Here is a 16424-nt window from a genome sequence, read left to right as displayed (position 1 = left end):
TAAGGTTTTAAGATATAATTTATATTATTTTTTAACACATCCTCTCAAGTGAAAACGTTTTGGGCTTGAAACTTGCAAAAACCTACATTATCTTGTGCTTAATTTTTATCAAATAAATGGAGATGGTGAGATTTGAACTCGTAACTGCTTGATCATCAAGACATGATACCATGTGAAAGAACTATCTCAACTCAATAACTTAAGCTATTATATAAGATTTCAAGATATAATTTATATTACTCACTGATGAATCTGATATTATTTACATGCAAGGGCATATTGTATTCTGAATGCCCTCACGAAGACAGAAAGAGTTGGAAGAAAAAAAGGCTAGAAGCTAGATGCTAGAGCATGGAGCTATGGACCAATCTATGAACGAACATGTCCTTCATGAACTCTCACAAGTCTCTCACCATTTCGAGGATCTTTTGTATTGGACTGTGTAATTCAACACCTTTGATTCAGACTTGGATTTCAGGTAGAAATCATGACGCTATTTTATGATGTGGAAAACAAAAGGTTTTTTTTTTAAACCTTTATGAACTCTCACAACTCTCACAAATCTCTCACCATTTTGACGATCTCTTGTATTGGACTATGTAATTCAACACCTTCAATTCAGACCTGGATTTTAGCTAGAAATTTTGACGATGTAGAAAAAAAAATTATGTTTTTATATATATATATATATATATATATATATATATATATATATATATATATATATGGTTCCTTGCATTCATGATTATGTTTAAGAACGTCCCCGTCCCTTTTTACCTAACTTTTTCTAGTTTTGATCAAGGTTGTCAATTCTGTTTCGTTTTGTTCGGAATGGCCGAAACATTTCATACCTATTCAAAAAATAGAACAAAACAGAAAAAATTTAATTTAATTTCAAATCTCGGTCCATTCTGAAGTTTTCGACTAAATTTCGGCCGGAATGTTCCGGTTTCATTTCATATATTCAGTTTCGGTCTTGAAAAGCCATTGAAACAAATTGAACCTGGTTCAATTTAATTAATTAAACCACCCAAGTATAAAAATGTTTTTTAATTACTATTTTCAATAACAATGATATTAATAATAATATTGAAAATTATTATTACTATTTTCATTAACAATGATATTAATTTTTTAAAATTAGATTTAACACTAATATATATGGTTTATATTCATGTTTTTTTTTTTCATGTTTATACTTTGTAGGAATTTAAGCAAAACAAGAAATGCTTTAGATCCCATTAGCCTTGATAACATTGACCTAGCTTTATATTTAAAATATTTGTGTTAAAACATTTTACTTTCATAATATTTTGATATTTTGTTTAAGTTGAATTACTTTAAGTTAAAGATCTATTTAATCTTGATTATTTAGAAATATTTTAAAATTTGAAATTATATTTGTTTGACATTGTGTTTGTATTGCATAATTTATCTTGAATTTGAATATATATATATATATATATATATATATATATATATATATAACCCCGAAACGACATACCGAAACTGAAACATTCCATTCCAATTAAAAAAATAAAACACCTACCGAAATGGAATTGAAAACCTTGGTTTTGATTATATTTCCAATTCAAATTGTAATTTATATTTATGAAAAGGACTTTTTTTGCTATCATTTTTTTTTCCTTCTGCGTTCCATTATTTTTTATTTTAAATTTTTATTGTATAATTCAACTTTTGTTAGTGTTCTGATGTTGTAGACTTAATGGTAATATCTAACATCGTTAACATGTAATGAAGATAAAAATCAAACCTGCAAAGATTAAAATTAGTGCAAAAACAGGTAGAAAATTTTAAACACAAAACCAGGAATACGTAACTTAATTAAATATTTAAGAGTTGGAATACCTGAATTTGAATCCCTTGTCCTAAAACATCAAAAGAATAGCAAGTGGAATTTGGGACAACAATAGATAACGAGCAATGTTTTATATTAGGGATGACAATTTAATCCGAACTCGATAGATACCAACCTGATTTGAATGAATGAATATTTTTTGGACTCGATGGATAATGGATAGGTATGGATGTTGTGAAACACGACCTGAAACCCGTCCAAACCTAACGTGGCATATATTTTTATATTATATAAATATATTTTTAAAATATTTAGATTTTTTAATACAATATGATACATACATATCTTGGTATTGACATAATACACACTTACATATAAATTATTTTATTTTTTATTGATTAATAAATAATAGTAGATAATAGATGACTATCTGATACCTGAAACCCGATGGATAATGAGTAGAGTATGGATATCAAGAAATCCAACCCGCGAGTACACATTGTCATCCCTCTTTTATATTATCTATACCTGAATCCAAATCTAAAATAACTACTTGAGCCTGAACGAGTATGAGTTTTTGATACCCTAACACGAATGCTATATTTTACAGCTATTTAGTACATAATTAGCTTGCTATACATGTAATTTTCTCAAACTTTAATGTTATTTATTTATTTCAGGTCAGGTTTGGGTAGACCAATATCCATACTGTACTCGGACCTGACTTTTTGCATTTAAAGTTTACTCGAAACTCGAATGAGTCTAAAAATTTTCTATTTGAGTTGATTCGAGTTAGTATTCATAGGTAAAACTGTCATCGTTAGTATAACCCAAATACCATATTCTTTAGCAATGATATGCTTTGCTATTAGTTCTAACATGACAACTAACAAAACTATCACACCCAACAAAAAAAGATATAAAATCCTGTTAAAGAATTATCTCAACCCAATAACTTCAGTTGTTATGTAAAGTTTTAAGATATAATTTATATTATTCTCTAACGCACCCTCTCAAATGAAAGCATTTTGGGTTTGAAACTTGCACAAACCCATATTACCTTGTGCTTAATTTTTATCAAATAAATAGAGATGGTGAGATTCGAACTCGTAATTACTTAATTATCAAGGCTATGATACCATATCAAAGAACCATCTCAACATAATAACTTAAGCTATTATATAAGATTTCAAAATATAATTTATATTACTCTCTAATCAATTTCGATATTATTTACATGTAAAGGCATATTGTATTCTGAATGCCCCCACGGAGACAGAAAGAGTTGGAAGAAAAAAGGCTAGAAGCTAGATGCTAGAGCATGGAGCTATGGACCAATCTATGAACTTTTCAGAGCAAGTGGAGATGAACAATTCTATCGGAGAACCCCCAAGTTTCAGCTACGCAGAGCAAGTTGTTGTTTGGAGCCCCTTTTACTTTATAAATTATGAAGAGGCAAGAAAAAGAAGACTTTCATCTTTTTTTGAGAGACAGAAGGCATGCTAATGAAACTAGGGGTGGGGGAGTTTTTTTTTCATTTGCAAAAATTCATCAGAGTTTTGTTTGCATTTTGGACATCCCAAGTTATCGACTACTATCAATTTACTTAATCAACCCATCATCACAAGGTCCCATAATTCTAAACCTTATATCAAACCTCATAATAATTCCACAACTCAAACAATCCATACTTATATATATATATATATATATATATGAACATAGTCCAACACATCATATCATAGAATACTAACATGTAAAGAAAGTATTTACAATATAAGAAGTGTTATTAAATATTTCAAAATGGTTAATTACAAGATAACTAAAATACTACATGCTCAGCTGAACCTTTGTAAATACATCAAGGTTTACACAAAAGTATACTACATAAACACGTTAATTCCTTTTTTTTTGAAGTTAAATATTTACATAAGCTTCACAAAGTAGAGTCCTAAACTAATGATCTTCCTGGATATTTGACGGACCTGTTACATAAATAAACATACAATTATATTGATAAAGAATATATATATATGCTTATGTAATGAATGCAAATGAAGTATTAACTTTCTATCGGATCCATAAGAATTCTAACAGAGAACTTTATTTTGCTTGTAAGTCTTTTAAACTCAATCCTATCACTGATGCCATTAGTCGAAGCTAATCTTGTAATCATCTCCTGGCAATCCTATCATGGATGCCATTAGCCGAAGCTAATCTTGTAAATCATCTCCCGACAATCCTATCACGAATGCCATTAGCCGAAGCTAATCTTGTATTTAAGCTAGACTTTATATACATTGAACATGACATTTACTGTAATTGCATTAACCAGAAGAATTTTAAATTGTATAAGTGCAAATATGAGAAAAATCACGCACCTCCTTTGCATGTCTCGTGACCTCCCCCAACAGAATATCCAATCCTGGTTGCTCATCCTGAATCATAAGGAATTTTTTTGTTAGGATTCCTTCAAGCCAATATTATAGAGAATCCATATTCATCCATCACTCATATGTTACTTTCTATGCATGTTCAGTTCCTCATAATATCATACATACATATATCATGTACATTTTCAGAGTTAGTATCTCAATGTGCAAGTGTTCGTATGACACAATTCTTTTATATTCTTATATATAGTATTCACGTGAAAATGTACTATTACTGTCTAACTTTGAATTGTTACTGTCCAATTTTGAATTGTTACTGTCCAATTTTCAACCGTTACTGTCCAACCGTTACTGTTTAATTTTGAATTATTACTGTCTAATTTTCAACTGTTACTGTCCAAAACTCACCATATTTTTAACTATATCTAAAGTTCTAAAACTTCATTTTTAGTGAGATTAATCTCGTTAGAAAGCTAAGACATGAGGCTACAAGTTCTCTAAAGGGAGGAGAATCCAATTTTGCCTCTAAGATAGTCAAAATTGCTCATTAAATAGTTAGTCCTAGTGCCTTACATAATCAGTCATGACTCAGTCTCAGTTGGTAACCCATAACTAGAGTTCTACATCTCAAAATTGAGCAAGACCAGTTTCCTTGGTTAGCTGACATTTAAATCTACAATTTCTATGAGAAACCCGATCCTAATCCCCTCATCCTCCTATCCGAAATCTCATCAAAAGTTAGGAGACAAGTCTGTCCAGATTTGTCTCCCCCCTCCCCTTCACACAATACTTTTATAAACTACATACCATACATATGAATGAACTTAATCTCAACAATAAGTACTTTTTCCCTAATTTATGTCTAAGAACCCTAACCTATGATTTGATATCAAGGCATCAATTCTTTATTGAATATTTTTTTTTTTGTAAGATCATGTTTAGAATACCTTACCCAATACAAATTAAGATTTTGATCTTCAACCAGTTGAAGATTTTCAACTCCCTCCTTTCTTTTCTTCTTGTTCAATTTCTTGGTAATCCTTTGCTCTCAAGTGTTTATCTCATCTATAAGCTCTTAATCTTAGATGGATTCTTGAAATTTTAGTGTTTCTCTCTCGATTTCTCAAGAATAGGTATAAAACTCCCTATCTTCTCTCCTTATGGTTCCTATAGATTTTTATTTTTGGTGAGGAGAGAGTATTTATACTCTATATTTTCCCTTATTTGCATTTAGGCCCTCCTTTTCCTTTAAGTGTATTATTCTCTTTATTTAAATCCAACCCTCAACAGTACTGGGTTTATTATAATGTCTCGAATTATTTCGCTTGGAAATTTATATTCAAAAATTTCTGAATTTCTGTTTTTATTTAACCATATGCATGAATTTCTTCACTTTTACTTATTTATTATATATATAATTTTTTTCCCGAGGTTTACAAATATGTTGGTGGAGATGTGGGATCTATAGGTGTCATTATCTAGGGAGCCATATGTGGCGGCATTGATAGGGCCATAGGTGCTGGCATACCTTGACCAATGTTTGATGTCCCACTATGATATCCAAGATTGCTCATAAGATATTCTTTCATAGAATCCATCTGTCATTTCATTTCAAAAATAAAATCATTTCTTTTCTTTATCCTGCTTCTTTTTTCTTTATCTCTTTTTTGCAATGCTCGATAAGATGAATTAGGATATGGTGACTTCACCAAGTAGGAATATGATGAAGAACTTGTATTCAGTATAGATTTTGGAAAACGAGGCGCACCATATACCCTAACCTTTGTAACATAGATGAAGAATGATTTTCCCGATTAGTTCCATACCTTGAAATCATCTCCTTCTTATCATTTTTCTAAAAATAAAATACATGCAATAATAAATTCATTTGAATGTCAAATAATATTTAAGTTATATAAATAAATAAAAAAAAATACATACAATCACTTTCTTAGACTTGCTGTCTACAAAGATGCTAGACTGCTTAGTTCTCTGATGCAAAGTTGAAAATACATCATCTCATGAAAGTTTTTTTTTCCTACCAAGTTGCTCTTGCTAGGAATTATGAAAGAACATGTCCTTCATGAACTCTCACAAGTCTCTCACCATTTTGGCGATCTCTTGTATTGGATTGTGTAATTGAACACCTTCAATTCAGACCTGGATTTCAGGTAGAAATCTTGACGCTATTTTATGATGTGGAAAACAAAATTAAGGGCTTTTTTATATATACCTTTACAGATTTGTTTTGAAGTGAAAATGGAACATAATTATTTAGATTACTGAAATTATGAAACTAGCTAGGCCTCAATGGCATTGAGCCAGACATGGGAGAAATTTAAATGTAGGGTCCCTACATTCTTGATTATGTTTAGAAAGGTCCCCGTCCCTTTTTACCTCACTTTTTCTAGTTTTGATCAAGTTTGTCAATTCCGTCCTGTTCGTCTGGTATGGCCGAAACATTTCATACCTATTCAAAAAACGGAACAAAACGGAACAATTTTTATCTCATTTCAAATCTCGGTCCGTTCCGGATTTTTCGGCTAAATTTCGGCCTGAATGTTCTGCTTTCATTCCACATATTCCCTTCTGATTTTGAAAAGCCATTAAATCAAATTAAACCTGGTTCAATTTAATTAATTAAACTTCCCAAGTATAAAATGCTTTTTTTAATTACTTTTTTCAATAACAATGATATTAATAATAATATTAAAAATTATTATTGCTATTTTCATTAACAATGATATTAATTTTTTAAAATTAGATTTATCACTAATATATATGGTTTATATTCATGTTCTTTTTTTCATGTTTATACTTTGCAGGAATTTGAGCAGAACAAGGGATGCTTTAGATCCCATTAGTCTTGATAATGTTGACTTAGCTTTTATATTTAAAGTATTTGTGTTAAAACATTTTACTTTCATAATATTTTGATATTTTGTTTAAGTACTTGAATTACTTTAAGTTAAAGATATATTTAATGTTGATTATTTAGAAATATTTTAAAATTTAAAAATATATTTGTTTGACATCGTGTTTGTATTGTATACTTTATAATTAATTTATCTTGAATTTGATTGATGTTATACTGTTTATTTATATATATATATATACACTATAACTTTGAAATGGCACGCCGAAACACTTCAAAACTGAAACATTCCATTCCAATTAAAAAAAAAACCACCTACCGAAACAGAATTGACAACCTTGGTTTTGATTGTTTTTCCAATTCAAATTGTAATTTATGTGTATGAAAATAACTTTTTTTGCTATCATTTTTTTTCTTCTGCGTTCCATTATTATTTCTTTTCAACTTTTATAATTTTTATTGTATACTTCAAATTTTGTTAATGTTATGATGTTGTAGACTTAAAGGTAATATGTAACATCGTTAACATGTAATGAAGATAAAAATCAAACCTGCAAAGATTAAAATTAGTGCAAAAACAGGTAGAACATTTTAAACACAAAACCAGGAACACGTAACTTAATTGAACAATTAAGAGTTGGAATACCTGAATTTGAATCCCTTGTCCTAAAACATCAAAAAAATAGCAAGTGAAATTAGGGATAGCAATAGATAACTAACATGGTTTTATATTAGGGATGACAATTTAATCCGAACTCGATAGATACCAACCTGATTTGGATGAATGAATATTTTTTGGACTCCATGGATAATGGATAAGGTATGGATGTTGTGAAACATGACCAGAAACCCATCCAAACCTAATGTGGAATATATTTTTACATTATATAAATATATTTTTAAAATATTTAGATTTTTTTAATACAATTTGATACATACATATCTTGGTATTGACATAATACACACTTACATATAAACTATTTTATTTTTTATTGATTAATAAATAATAGTAGATAATAGATGATTATTTGATACTTGAAATCGATGGATAAAAAGCTATTTCAACTCAATAACTTAATAACTTAAGTTATGATGTAAGGTTTTAAAATATAATTTATATTATTTTATAATAAATCCGATATTATTTACGTTTAAGGGCATCTTAATGCCCTCACTGAGAAGCTAAGCAGAGTGGCGAGAACCGGGCGACAGAAAGAGTCGGAAGAAAAAAGGCTAGAAGCTAGATGCTAGAGCATGGAGCTGCGGACCAATCTATGAACTTTTCAGAGCAAGTGGAGACGAACAATTCTATAGGAGAACCCCCAAGTTTCAGCTACGCAGAGCAAGTTGTTTGGAGCCCCTTCTACTCTATAAATTCTAAAGAGGCAAGAAAAAGAAGACTTTCATCTTTTTTCGAGAGACAGAAGGCATGCTAATGAAACTAGGGGTGGGGGAGTTTTGTAGGTGAAGACCACAGATGAAGCACACACGGGGAAGGAAGAATTAGAGCTTCGTGACAAACCTAAGATTTCTGAAATGTTCTCTTTCTTTTCATGCTCATACAGCAGATTATCCTACGTAAACTCACCATCACCACAAACAAGGAAGAGATAGGAGAGCTGTTAGTCAGCAAAATCTGCTGCAACTTGGTCTCCCTTGTTCTATAAATGGCTGCTGATGTCGAGACTCAAAAATCACTTCAATTTCAAGATCAAGATTGAGTTTATACACTAATTCTTGCATTAATATAACTACTGCCATTGAAACCATGGCCTTCAAGACATTTCTCTTTGTTTCTCTCGTGATTGCTGCAATATTGGCAGCACCGGTTGCTGAAGCTCAGCTTGGGCTTATTGGCGGTCTTCTGGGTTTGATCCGCATCCAAGGGACTCTATTTTGCACTGCCGATGGCAATATGGGTGCTAATGGCACGGCAACCCCTGTTTTCCCTAGTATGCTAGCCCTGATTTCTCTTCCTTTTTTTTTCTTTTCTTTTTTCTTTTTTCTTTTGATCGATAATAAGGTATCCTCGGACCAGATTGTCATGATTACATAGCTACCATTCATCACATACGACATCGTGGAATGCAATTCAAGAAATCTTTGGTGTCAAAACCTTGAAATCTGAGACCCCTTAATAACGTGTGTGTAAAAGATTAATATATAAGATCTGAAGATTTCAAGAGTTAATCTAGCTTTCGGGGTTGTCGGCCTTAATAGCAATATTGTTATATAGAAAAAAAGAAAAAAAAGTTAATGTCCATTTTCACAAATCATAAAGTCTCACAAATTGAATGACTAATCTAATAATAATTTGACTTTGTTCTTCTTCTTGTCTTGCTTATAAAGTTGTAATTACAGTAACGGGTTTTTTCCTGCAGATGCTCTCGTGCAGTTGCAATGTGGAGGAAATGTGGTTTCTACATCAACCACTAATGGATCTGGGATGTTTTCTATTTTGTTGGATCCTCTAAATTATATTCTTTCCTCGGTATTGAGCGACTGCAACCTGAAGGTCGATACACCGCTGATCAGCTGCAACTCTAGTCTCCCTGCTCTGGGTGGCCTCCTATCACCCTTACGGTTCATCGGGAACACTGCCTTAGGAGCCCTCCTGAGTGTTGCAAACATCATCCCTGCCGGATTCCGATTCGTGTCTTAAAATTAAGGAGACCACCGTCGCTGAAGGAGACATTATTATTATTAGTATGGCCATTGCTATGTACTACTTCATATGAATAAGGCCGTGTACTGTTTATTGTTTTTTCTTGCTTCCAAAAGGAATAAAGGTCATGATTGGCCATGCATCATATATATGTAATATTTTTGCGAGTCTAAATTATGAGGGGCCTTACTAAAACAATGTAGCAAGTAAGTAATTCGATGCAAATAAAACTAAAATTTGTTGCTAAAAACATTTAGCAACAAAATTAGCAACACAGGAAGTATTATATGCAGATTTGTTTTTGTTGATTTTACAACAATGAATTTGTCCATTGCTGATTTATCGACAATGAATAATCTATTGCTCACAAATTAGCAATGGATTTTTGGTTGCTAACAAATTAGAACAATCTGTTGCTGTTTTTTGAATCAACCATGGATTTTCCATTGAATTATTTACAATTAACAATGAAAAATCCATTGCTGATTATATGACTTTTATTAAATTAATATATAATTTTTATCCAAATGACTTTTAATTTTTTAATTAATTATTTATGGATATTTTGAAAGTTGTAGAATATATATAAGAAACATAAATTAATATTTAAAATTACTTTATGACCAATAATAAATGGAATAAAAGTAAAATTCATAATATAAGTAAAAATTTAGTTAAACTTGGACTAGTGCAAATAAGTCAAAATACAATAAAAAGATACAATTATGGTGCTTGTTGTGGAGACGAACCATGATACTGTGGATCAACATAAGATGAATTACGATATGATGGTCGAGGTGTAGGTCAATATATTGGTGGAGATGTGGGATTCATAGGTGTCATTATCTAGGGAGCCATATGTGGCTGCATTGATGGGGTCATAGGTGCTGGCATACCTTGGTCAATGTTTGATGTCTCACCATGATATCCTATATTGTTCTTAAGATATTCTTTCATAGAATCCATATGTTGTTTCATTTCAAAAATCAAATCATCTCTTTTTTTTTTATCCCGCTTCTTTTTTCTTTATCTCTTTTTGCAATACTCGATAAGATGAATTAGGATATGGTGACTTCACCAAGTAGGAATGTGATGAAGAACTTGTAATCATTATAGATTTTGGCATACAAGGTGCACCATATACCCTACCCTTTGTAGCTCCTCCTGAAGCCACACACCAAGCTGCTCCATCAAATGAAGGATGATTTTCTCGATTAGTTCCATACTTTGAAATCATCTATTTCTTATCATTTTCCTAAAAATAAAATACATGCAATAATAAATTCATTTGAATGTTAAATAGTATTTAAGTTATATAAATAAACAAATAAAAATACATACAATCCCTTTCTTAGACTTGCTGTCTATAAAGATGCTACACTGCTTAGTACTCTGATGCAAAGCTGAAAAGACATCATCTCATGAATGTTTTTTTTTTTTCTACCAACTTGCTTTTGCTAGGAATTATGAAAGAACATGTTCTTCATGAACTCTCACAAGTCTCTCATCATTTTGATGATTTTTTGCATTGGATTGTGTAATTCAACACCTTCGATGCAGACCTGGATTTCAGGTAGAAATCATGACGCTATTTTATGATGTGGAAAACAAAATTAGGGTATTTTTTTAAACCTTTATGAACTCTCACAAGTCTCTCACTGATTAATACTTAAAAGTGCATTTTTATCAAGGTTTTATATCATCATTTTACACTTAAAGTATCAATAACTCCTTAACTAAATCATGTTTTATAATAACATACCTAATAATATAAGATACCTTTAATTTATGGTAAATGTTCATCTTAAATGCAGGCCTATCACATAAATGAAAGGATTGATTGATGAGTTCAAGTATTGAAATTGAAAGGACAAAGAGAGGGCCAAACTTAGAAAAGAGATGTTGGTGATATTATATACCCTTTAATTTTTGATTAATGATGCACTTTGGGCTTATCGAATTTCTTATAAAACATCATTACGTATGTCACCTTATAGACTAGTCTATGGAAAACCTTGTCACTTGCCTGTGGAAATTGAACATAAAACTTATTGGGCTATTAAAGCTTTCAATTCAAACATTGATGATGCTAGTCAACTGTGAAAATTGCAAATAAATGATCTTAAGGAAATAAGAAATGATGCATATGACAATTCAAGAATTCATAAAGCAAGAATCAAAGAGTTTCATGACAAGAAAATACTGATAAAAACATTCAATATTGGTAAAAAAGTCTTGTTTTATAATTCTTGACTCCATGTATTTCCTGGAAAACTAAGATCAAGATGGATCGGTCCTTTTATTGTGAAACATGTGTATCTATATGGGGCATGTCATATTGAAAATCCAAAGAATGGTAATGTTTTCAAGGTAAATGGCCACCGTTTGAAAGTTTATTTTGATAATTTTTCAGTTGAAAATGACTCTATTGAATTGGGTGATCATGAATATAAATATTGATTCTTTTTCTCACATTGTTTTTGTGTGACTTTTTTTTTTGCTAGTCTCTCACCCTGGTCAAATGGCGGATAAAGGTACTCCGTGACTCTTAAGTCGGTTCTTTCAGTTTCCCATGGTAACTGATATCTGTGTATATATTTATGCAATTCTTTGCTCTTTCTCTTTTCTTTGAATCTCTCCTCCAATTCTCATTTGAAAATAAACACCACTCTTGAAAAATTGAAAAATTATTTTCTCGCTCTGCCTCAGAATGCGATTACAAAAATTTACCGTGCTAGATGTGCAAGATTGAGGTTGTTAATGAATCATGGAATTCCTGAAGATATTCGTTGGTTGATTGAAGCAAAGGTCCGATTATTAGGCGAGCCCTCCAATTCTTTCATTTCACATATGCCTGGAACAGGTAAAAGCACTTTTGCAAAGAAACGTCGTGCAAAATGACTCAAAGTCTGTCATAGATGTGCCAGATGGACTTGTAATGCAACATGTCGTTCCTTAGCAATGGTATTTGTAAACCGTAAAGATAAAATACAACTCATTAAGGATGACCTCAGTAAGGGGTCTTTAGATAAAGTTCTATTGACTCTTGAGATGCACCCTAGTGGAGATGTGCATCGTGCAATTCATGATTTATGGTCACAATTCCATAAAAAACATGCTCGAATTAGTCTTGGGAACCTGACTAAAAAAGACCCTACTTGCCAGTTTTTAAGAAAACTGGATGGGAAGCCTATCCCCGACCCATAGAGGGCGTTTAAGCTGTTCTTGGACATAAATCCAAGGAAAGATGTGAGCCACAATCACAACTACCTGTACATACACATGCGTTTTCAAAATAAATAAATAAAGAGAGAGAGAGAGAGAGTGAGACTACAACTGGCTTACATATAGGTGATATGATTGCATTTTTAATTTCTCATCTATAAATTCTTCTCCTCCTTCCCTTCATTTCCACTCAACCCACACATTCATCAAATATAAAAGTGTGTAGAAATGGCAGGTTCCTCAAGTCATCACATAAACAATATTTGTGTTTTCGGTGGATCCAGTCCTGGGAAAGAAAAAGAGTTTTTAGAATTAGAAAATCATCTTGATCAGGTACTAGGTGAGCGAAATATTCATTTAGTGTATGGAGGAGGCAGTCTTGGGTTAATGGGGGGGGGAGTGTCAATAGCTGCATTTTTAGAAGGTAGTCAAGTTTTGAGGGTTGTCCCTAAAGCTTTAGCACAAGGGGACATCATTGAAAAAAATAATTGTAGAGGAATTACAGGTTCCCATAATATCTGATCAACTGAATGCAATGTTTAATCATGCCGATGCCTTCATTGCCTTACCAGGTGGTCTGGGCACATTGGAAGAGATCTTTCATATTTCCTCTTGGGCCCAACTGCACATTCACCATAAACCCATAGGTTTGTTAAATGTTAATGGTTTTTATGATAAGTTGTTGTCTTTTCTTGATCATGCTGTGGAACAAGAATTTCTAACATCTTCGGCACGACAAATCATAATCTCTGCTGCTACTGCTGAACAATTGATTGACCAACTATAATTTTTCATCCCTGTAATTAATCCCTCCATGAGTCGCATAAATTGGTCAACTAAGGAAAGCCGTAAAAAGATTAGATTGGATTTGAGCCTGCGTTTGTAAAAATTTGTGTCTTTTGGTTTTATTATTGTGTTTTGTATTTTCTTATATTTGTTTAAGTGTGTTTCAGGTTTGTCAGTGTTTGCTATTTCAGGTGATGTCTTCTATACTCTATCTTTCCACCTTAAGACATTGAGGACAATGTCTCATTTTGGTTGAGGGAAAAGGGTAGTAGTTGATATATTAAAAAAAAAAACCGTGTTTTCTATTTCATAAACCATTTGCAAAAGTGTTGTTACTAGGATGGCAGAGTAAAAAGAGTTCTTTTGTTAAAGTGACTCTTGAAACGCATCTTAGTAAACATTCTTAACAAGGTTTATCAGAATACTTCTTGAAATATTCAGTTTTACAAACTCTCGTATTGTTATCACTTGATTCTGCTCATATGCTCATTTAACAAGTATTCTTAAATCTTCATTTTCACACACACACACTTTAACATATGATTGTGGGTTGCACATTGGATTATTACATTATTTATGTTCTTTTGTTAAAGGTAACAACTAAGTGAAAGTGATAGTATATAATTTGCAATAATAATAATAATAATAATAATAATAATAATAATATTGATTATAATAAAAAAATCGATAAGTTTGGTTTCGTAGCCTCCCTAACCTAAGCAATTAAGCCTGAAGGGGTGTTTTAACACCTAATACCCTAAAGTCAACTGACTTGGGAGCTATTGGCCCAAAGCTTGTTACATGGGTTAAGGAGAAAAGCTTAAGGGAATTCAAACATTGCACTATCTACGTATCAGTATCTGCAACCCGAGTTACTAAGCTCGTAGGGGTGTCTCAACACCTAATGCCCTAAGACCAACTGGTCTGGGAGTCATTAGCCGAAAACTCGTTACATGGGTTAAAGATGCATTGTGTTGTATGTGTATATAAATAAATAAAAAAAAAAAAAATAAATAAATAAATAACAATCCCAACCCAAGGAAGTTAACCTTAACATTATAACACAATATTGTTTTCTTCCAACAACAGCCCCATCATCTATGTTTTCATATATTGAGCACATAAAAAGAAGGTTTATTAATATATTATTTAAGATATATGAAGCAAGAATATAAATTTAATGAGTGTTTGTTTATCTGGATAAATTAATGGAAGTTGAATGATGAATGTCTTGCTTTGTGGAACTTGCAAATTGTTTTTCTATTTTAACGCTTTGATTACTAGGGACTAGTAATAAGCTGGTTGGGGGGTGTGATTAATACTTAAAAGTGTATTTTTATCAAGGTTTTATATCATCATTTTGCACTTTAAGTATCAATAAACCCTTAACTAAATCATGTTTTATAATAACATACCTAATAATATAAGATACCTTTAATTTATGGTAAATGTTCTTCTTAAATGCAGGCCTATCACATAAATGAAATGATTGATTGATGAGTTCAAGTATTGAAATTGAAAGGACAAAGAGAGGGCCAAACTTAGAAAAGAGATGTTGGTGCAGTCCAAACTGGAACATTGTTCAGTAATTGGGTCATATATCGAGTTCTAGATGTCCAAATGATCTCAAATTTTTACACAGATTCAGTAAGACATAGGCCTACAACTTTCATGTGGAGGCCAAGATCTAAGAAGGCAGTTTTCAAGTCCAAATTATAGCAACAACGGAGAAGTCCGAATCTATCCTATAGCCCAGACACTATTCAGTGTTCAACCCATATCTTGAGTTCTAGAAGTCTAAATGACCTGAATTTTTTTCATGAAAAGATAAGATAATTTCCTATAACTTTCATATGTATAGGTGGTTGTAGTTCTGATGCTAGCAATGACGTTTTATTCAGACAAGAAGATAAGGATTTTCACCAAGTTAAGTGTTAGCCACCCACTCAACAATTAGTCATCAAATCAATAGTTCCAAATTTTGGCCTATAAAAAGAGGCATTTGCCATGCATTTAGGGGCTTGGTTGTTCAGATCAAGAACTTGTTCCTGCTCTCTCTCTTTATATTTTTTGTAATTCTTAAGTTTTGCTTTCATTAATATCTTGTTTATGCTTTTCATTTCCTTTCCTTTACTTAGTTAACTTGTATCTTATTTATGTTCTTGTTTTGTTTATTTATGTTTCTCTTCTTCATTATGTTTAGCTAAGTTCATTATGTCAAGGTGAAAAGGTTACACTAATGGTGTAAGAATAAGTATATTGTAAACTCAATGTGGACCTTAATGTTTAATATTAACATGTCTTATCTTTTTATCTTACTAATTCTTAATACCTTGCTTGTTAAATGGTTAATCTAGATTTGTGTTGTATAACACTTGGTACAACAAATGCTTGACACTCTCATAGCCTAACCGTATGGTATTACCTACACCTGCGTTATGAAAAGAACTTGATTTGTTGTTAACATAAGTTAGCATCATGAATTCATGACAATATTTAAAATTTTGGTGTTACTTAAATAAGATAATTAATATGATCATGTTAACAATTTATAATGAGCTATTAATGACAAATCATCCGATTGGAACCTCCTTTATGTGTGGTTTCCAGTTGAGTAACAAGAGTTAATACTATACTTGTTTGAAATACCATTAGTGGATC

The 16424-nt window shown here is 31.6% G+C and overlaps 1 protein-coding gene across 1 annotated transcript; it reads left to right on the top strand.

The window, feature by feature from the left end:
- Positions 1 to 8781: 8781 nt before the first annotated feature.
- On the top strand, positions 8782 to 9897 carry LOC118036964 (phylloplanin-like). Its single transcript, XM_035042834.2, has 2 exons — positions 8782 to 9039; positions 9469 to 9897. Exons 1-2 carry the CDS (start codon positions 8856 to 8858, stop codon positions 9747 to 9749), a joined length of 465 nt encoding a protein of 154 aa, XP_034898725.1. The 5' UTR covers positions 8782 to 8855; the 3' UTR covers positions 9750 to 9897.
- The last annotated feature ends 6527 nt before the right edge of the window (positions 9898 to 16424 follow it).

Source organism: Populus alba, chromosome 10 (assembly GCF_005239225.2).
Source record: "Populus alba chromosome 10, ASM523922v2, whole genome shotgun sequence".
In the NCBI taxonomy this organism is placed as follows: Eukaryota; Viridiplantae; Streptophyta; class Magnoliopsida; order Malpighiales; family Salicaceae; genus Populus; species Populus alba.
The sequence above is the reverse complement of the archived record's forward strand: the minus strand, read 5'-3'. Positions and strand labels throughout refer to the sequence as shown.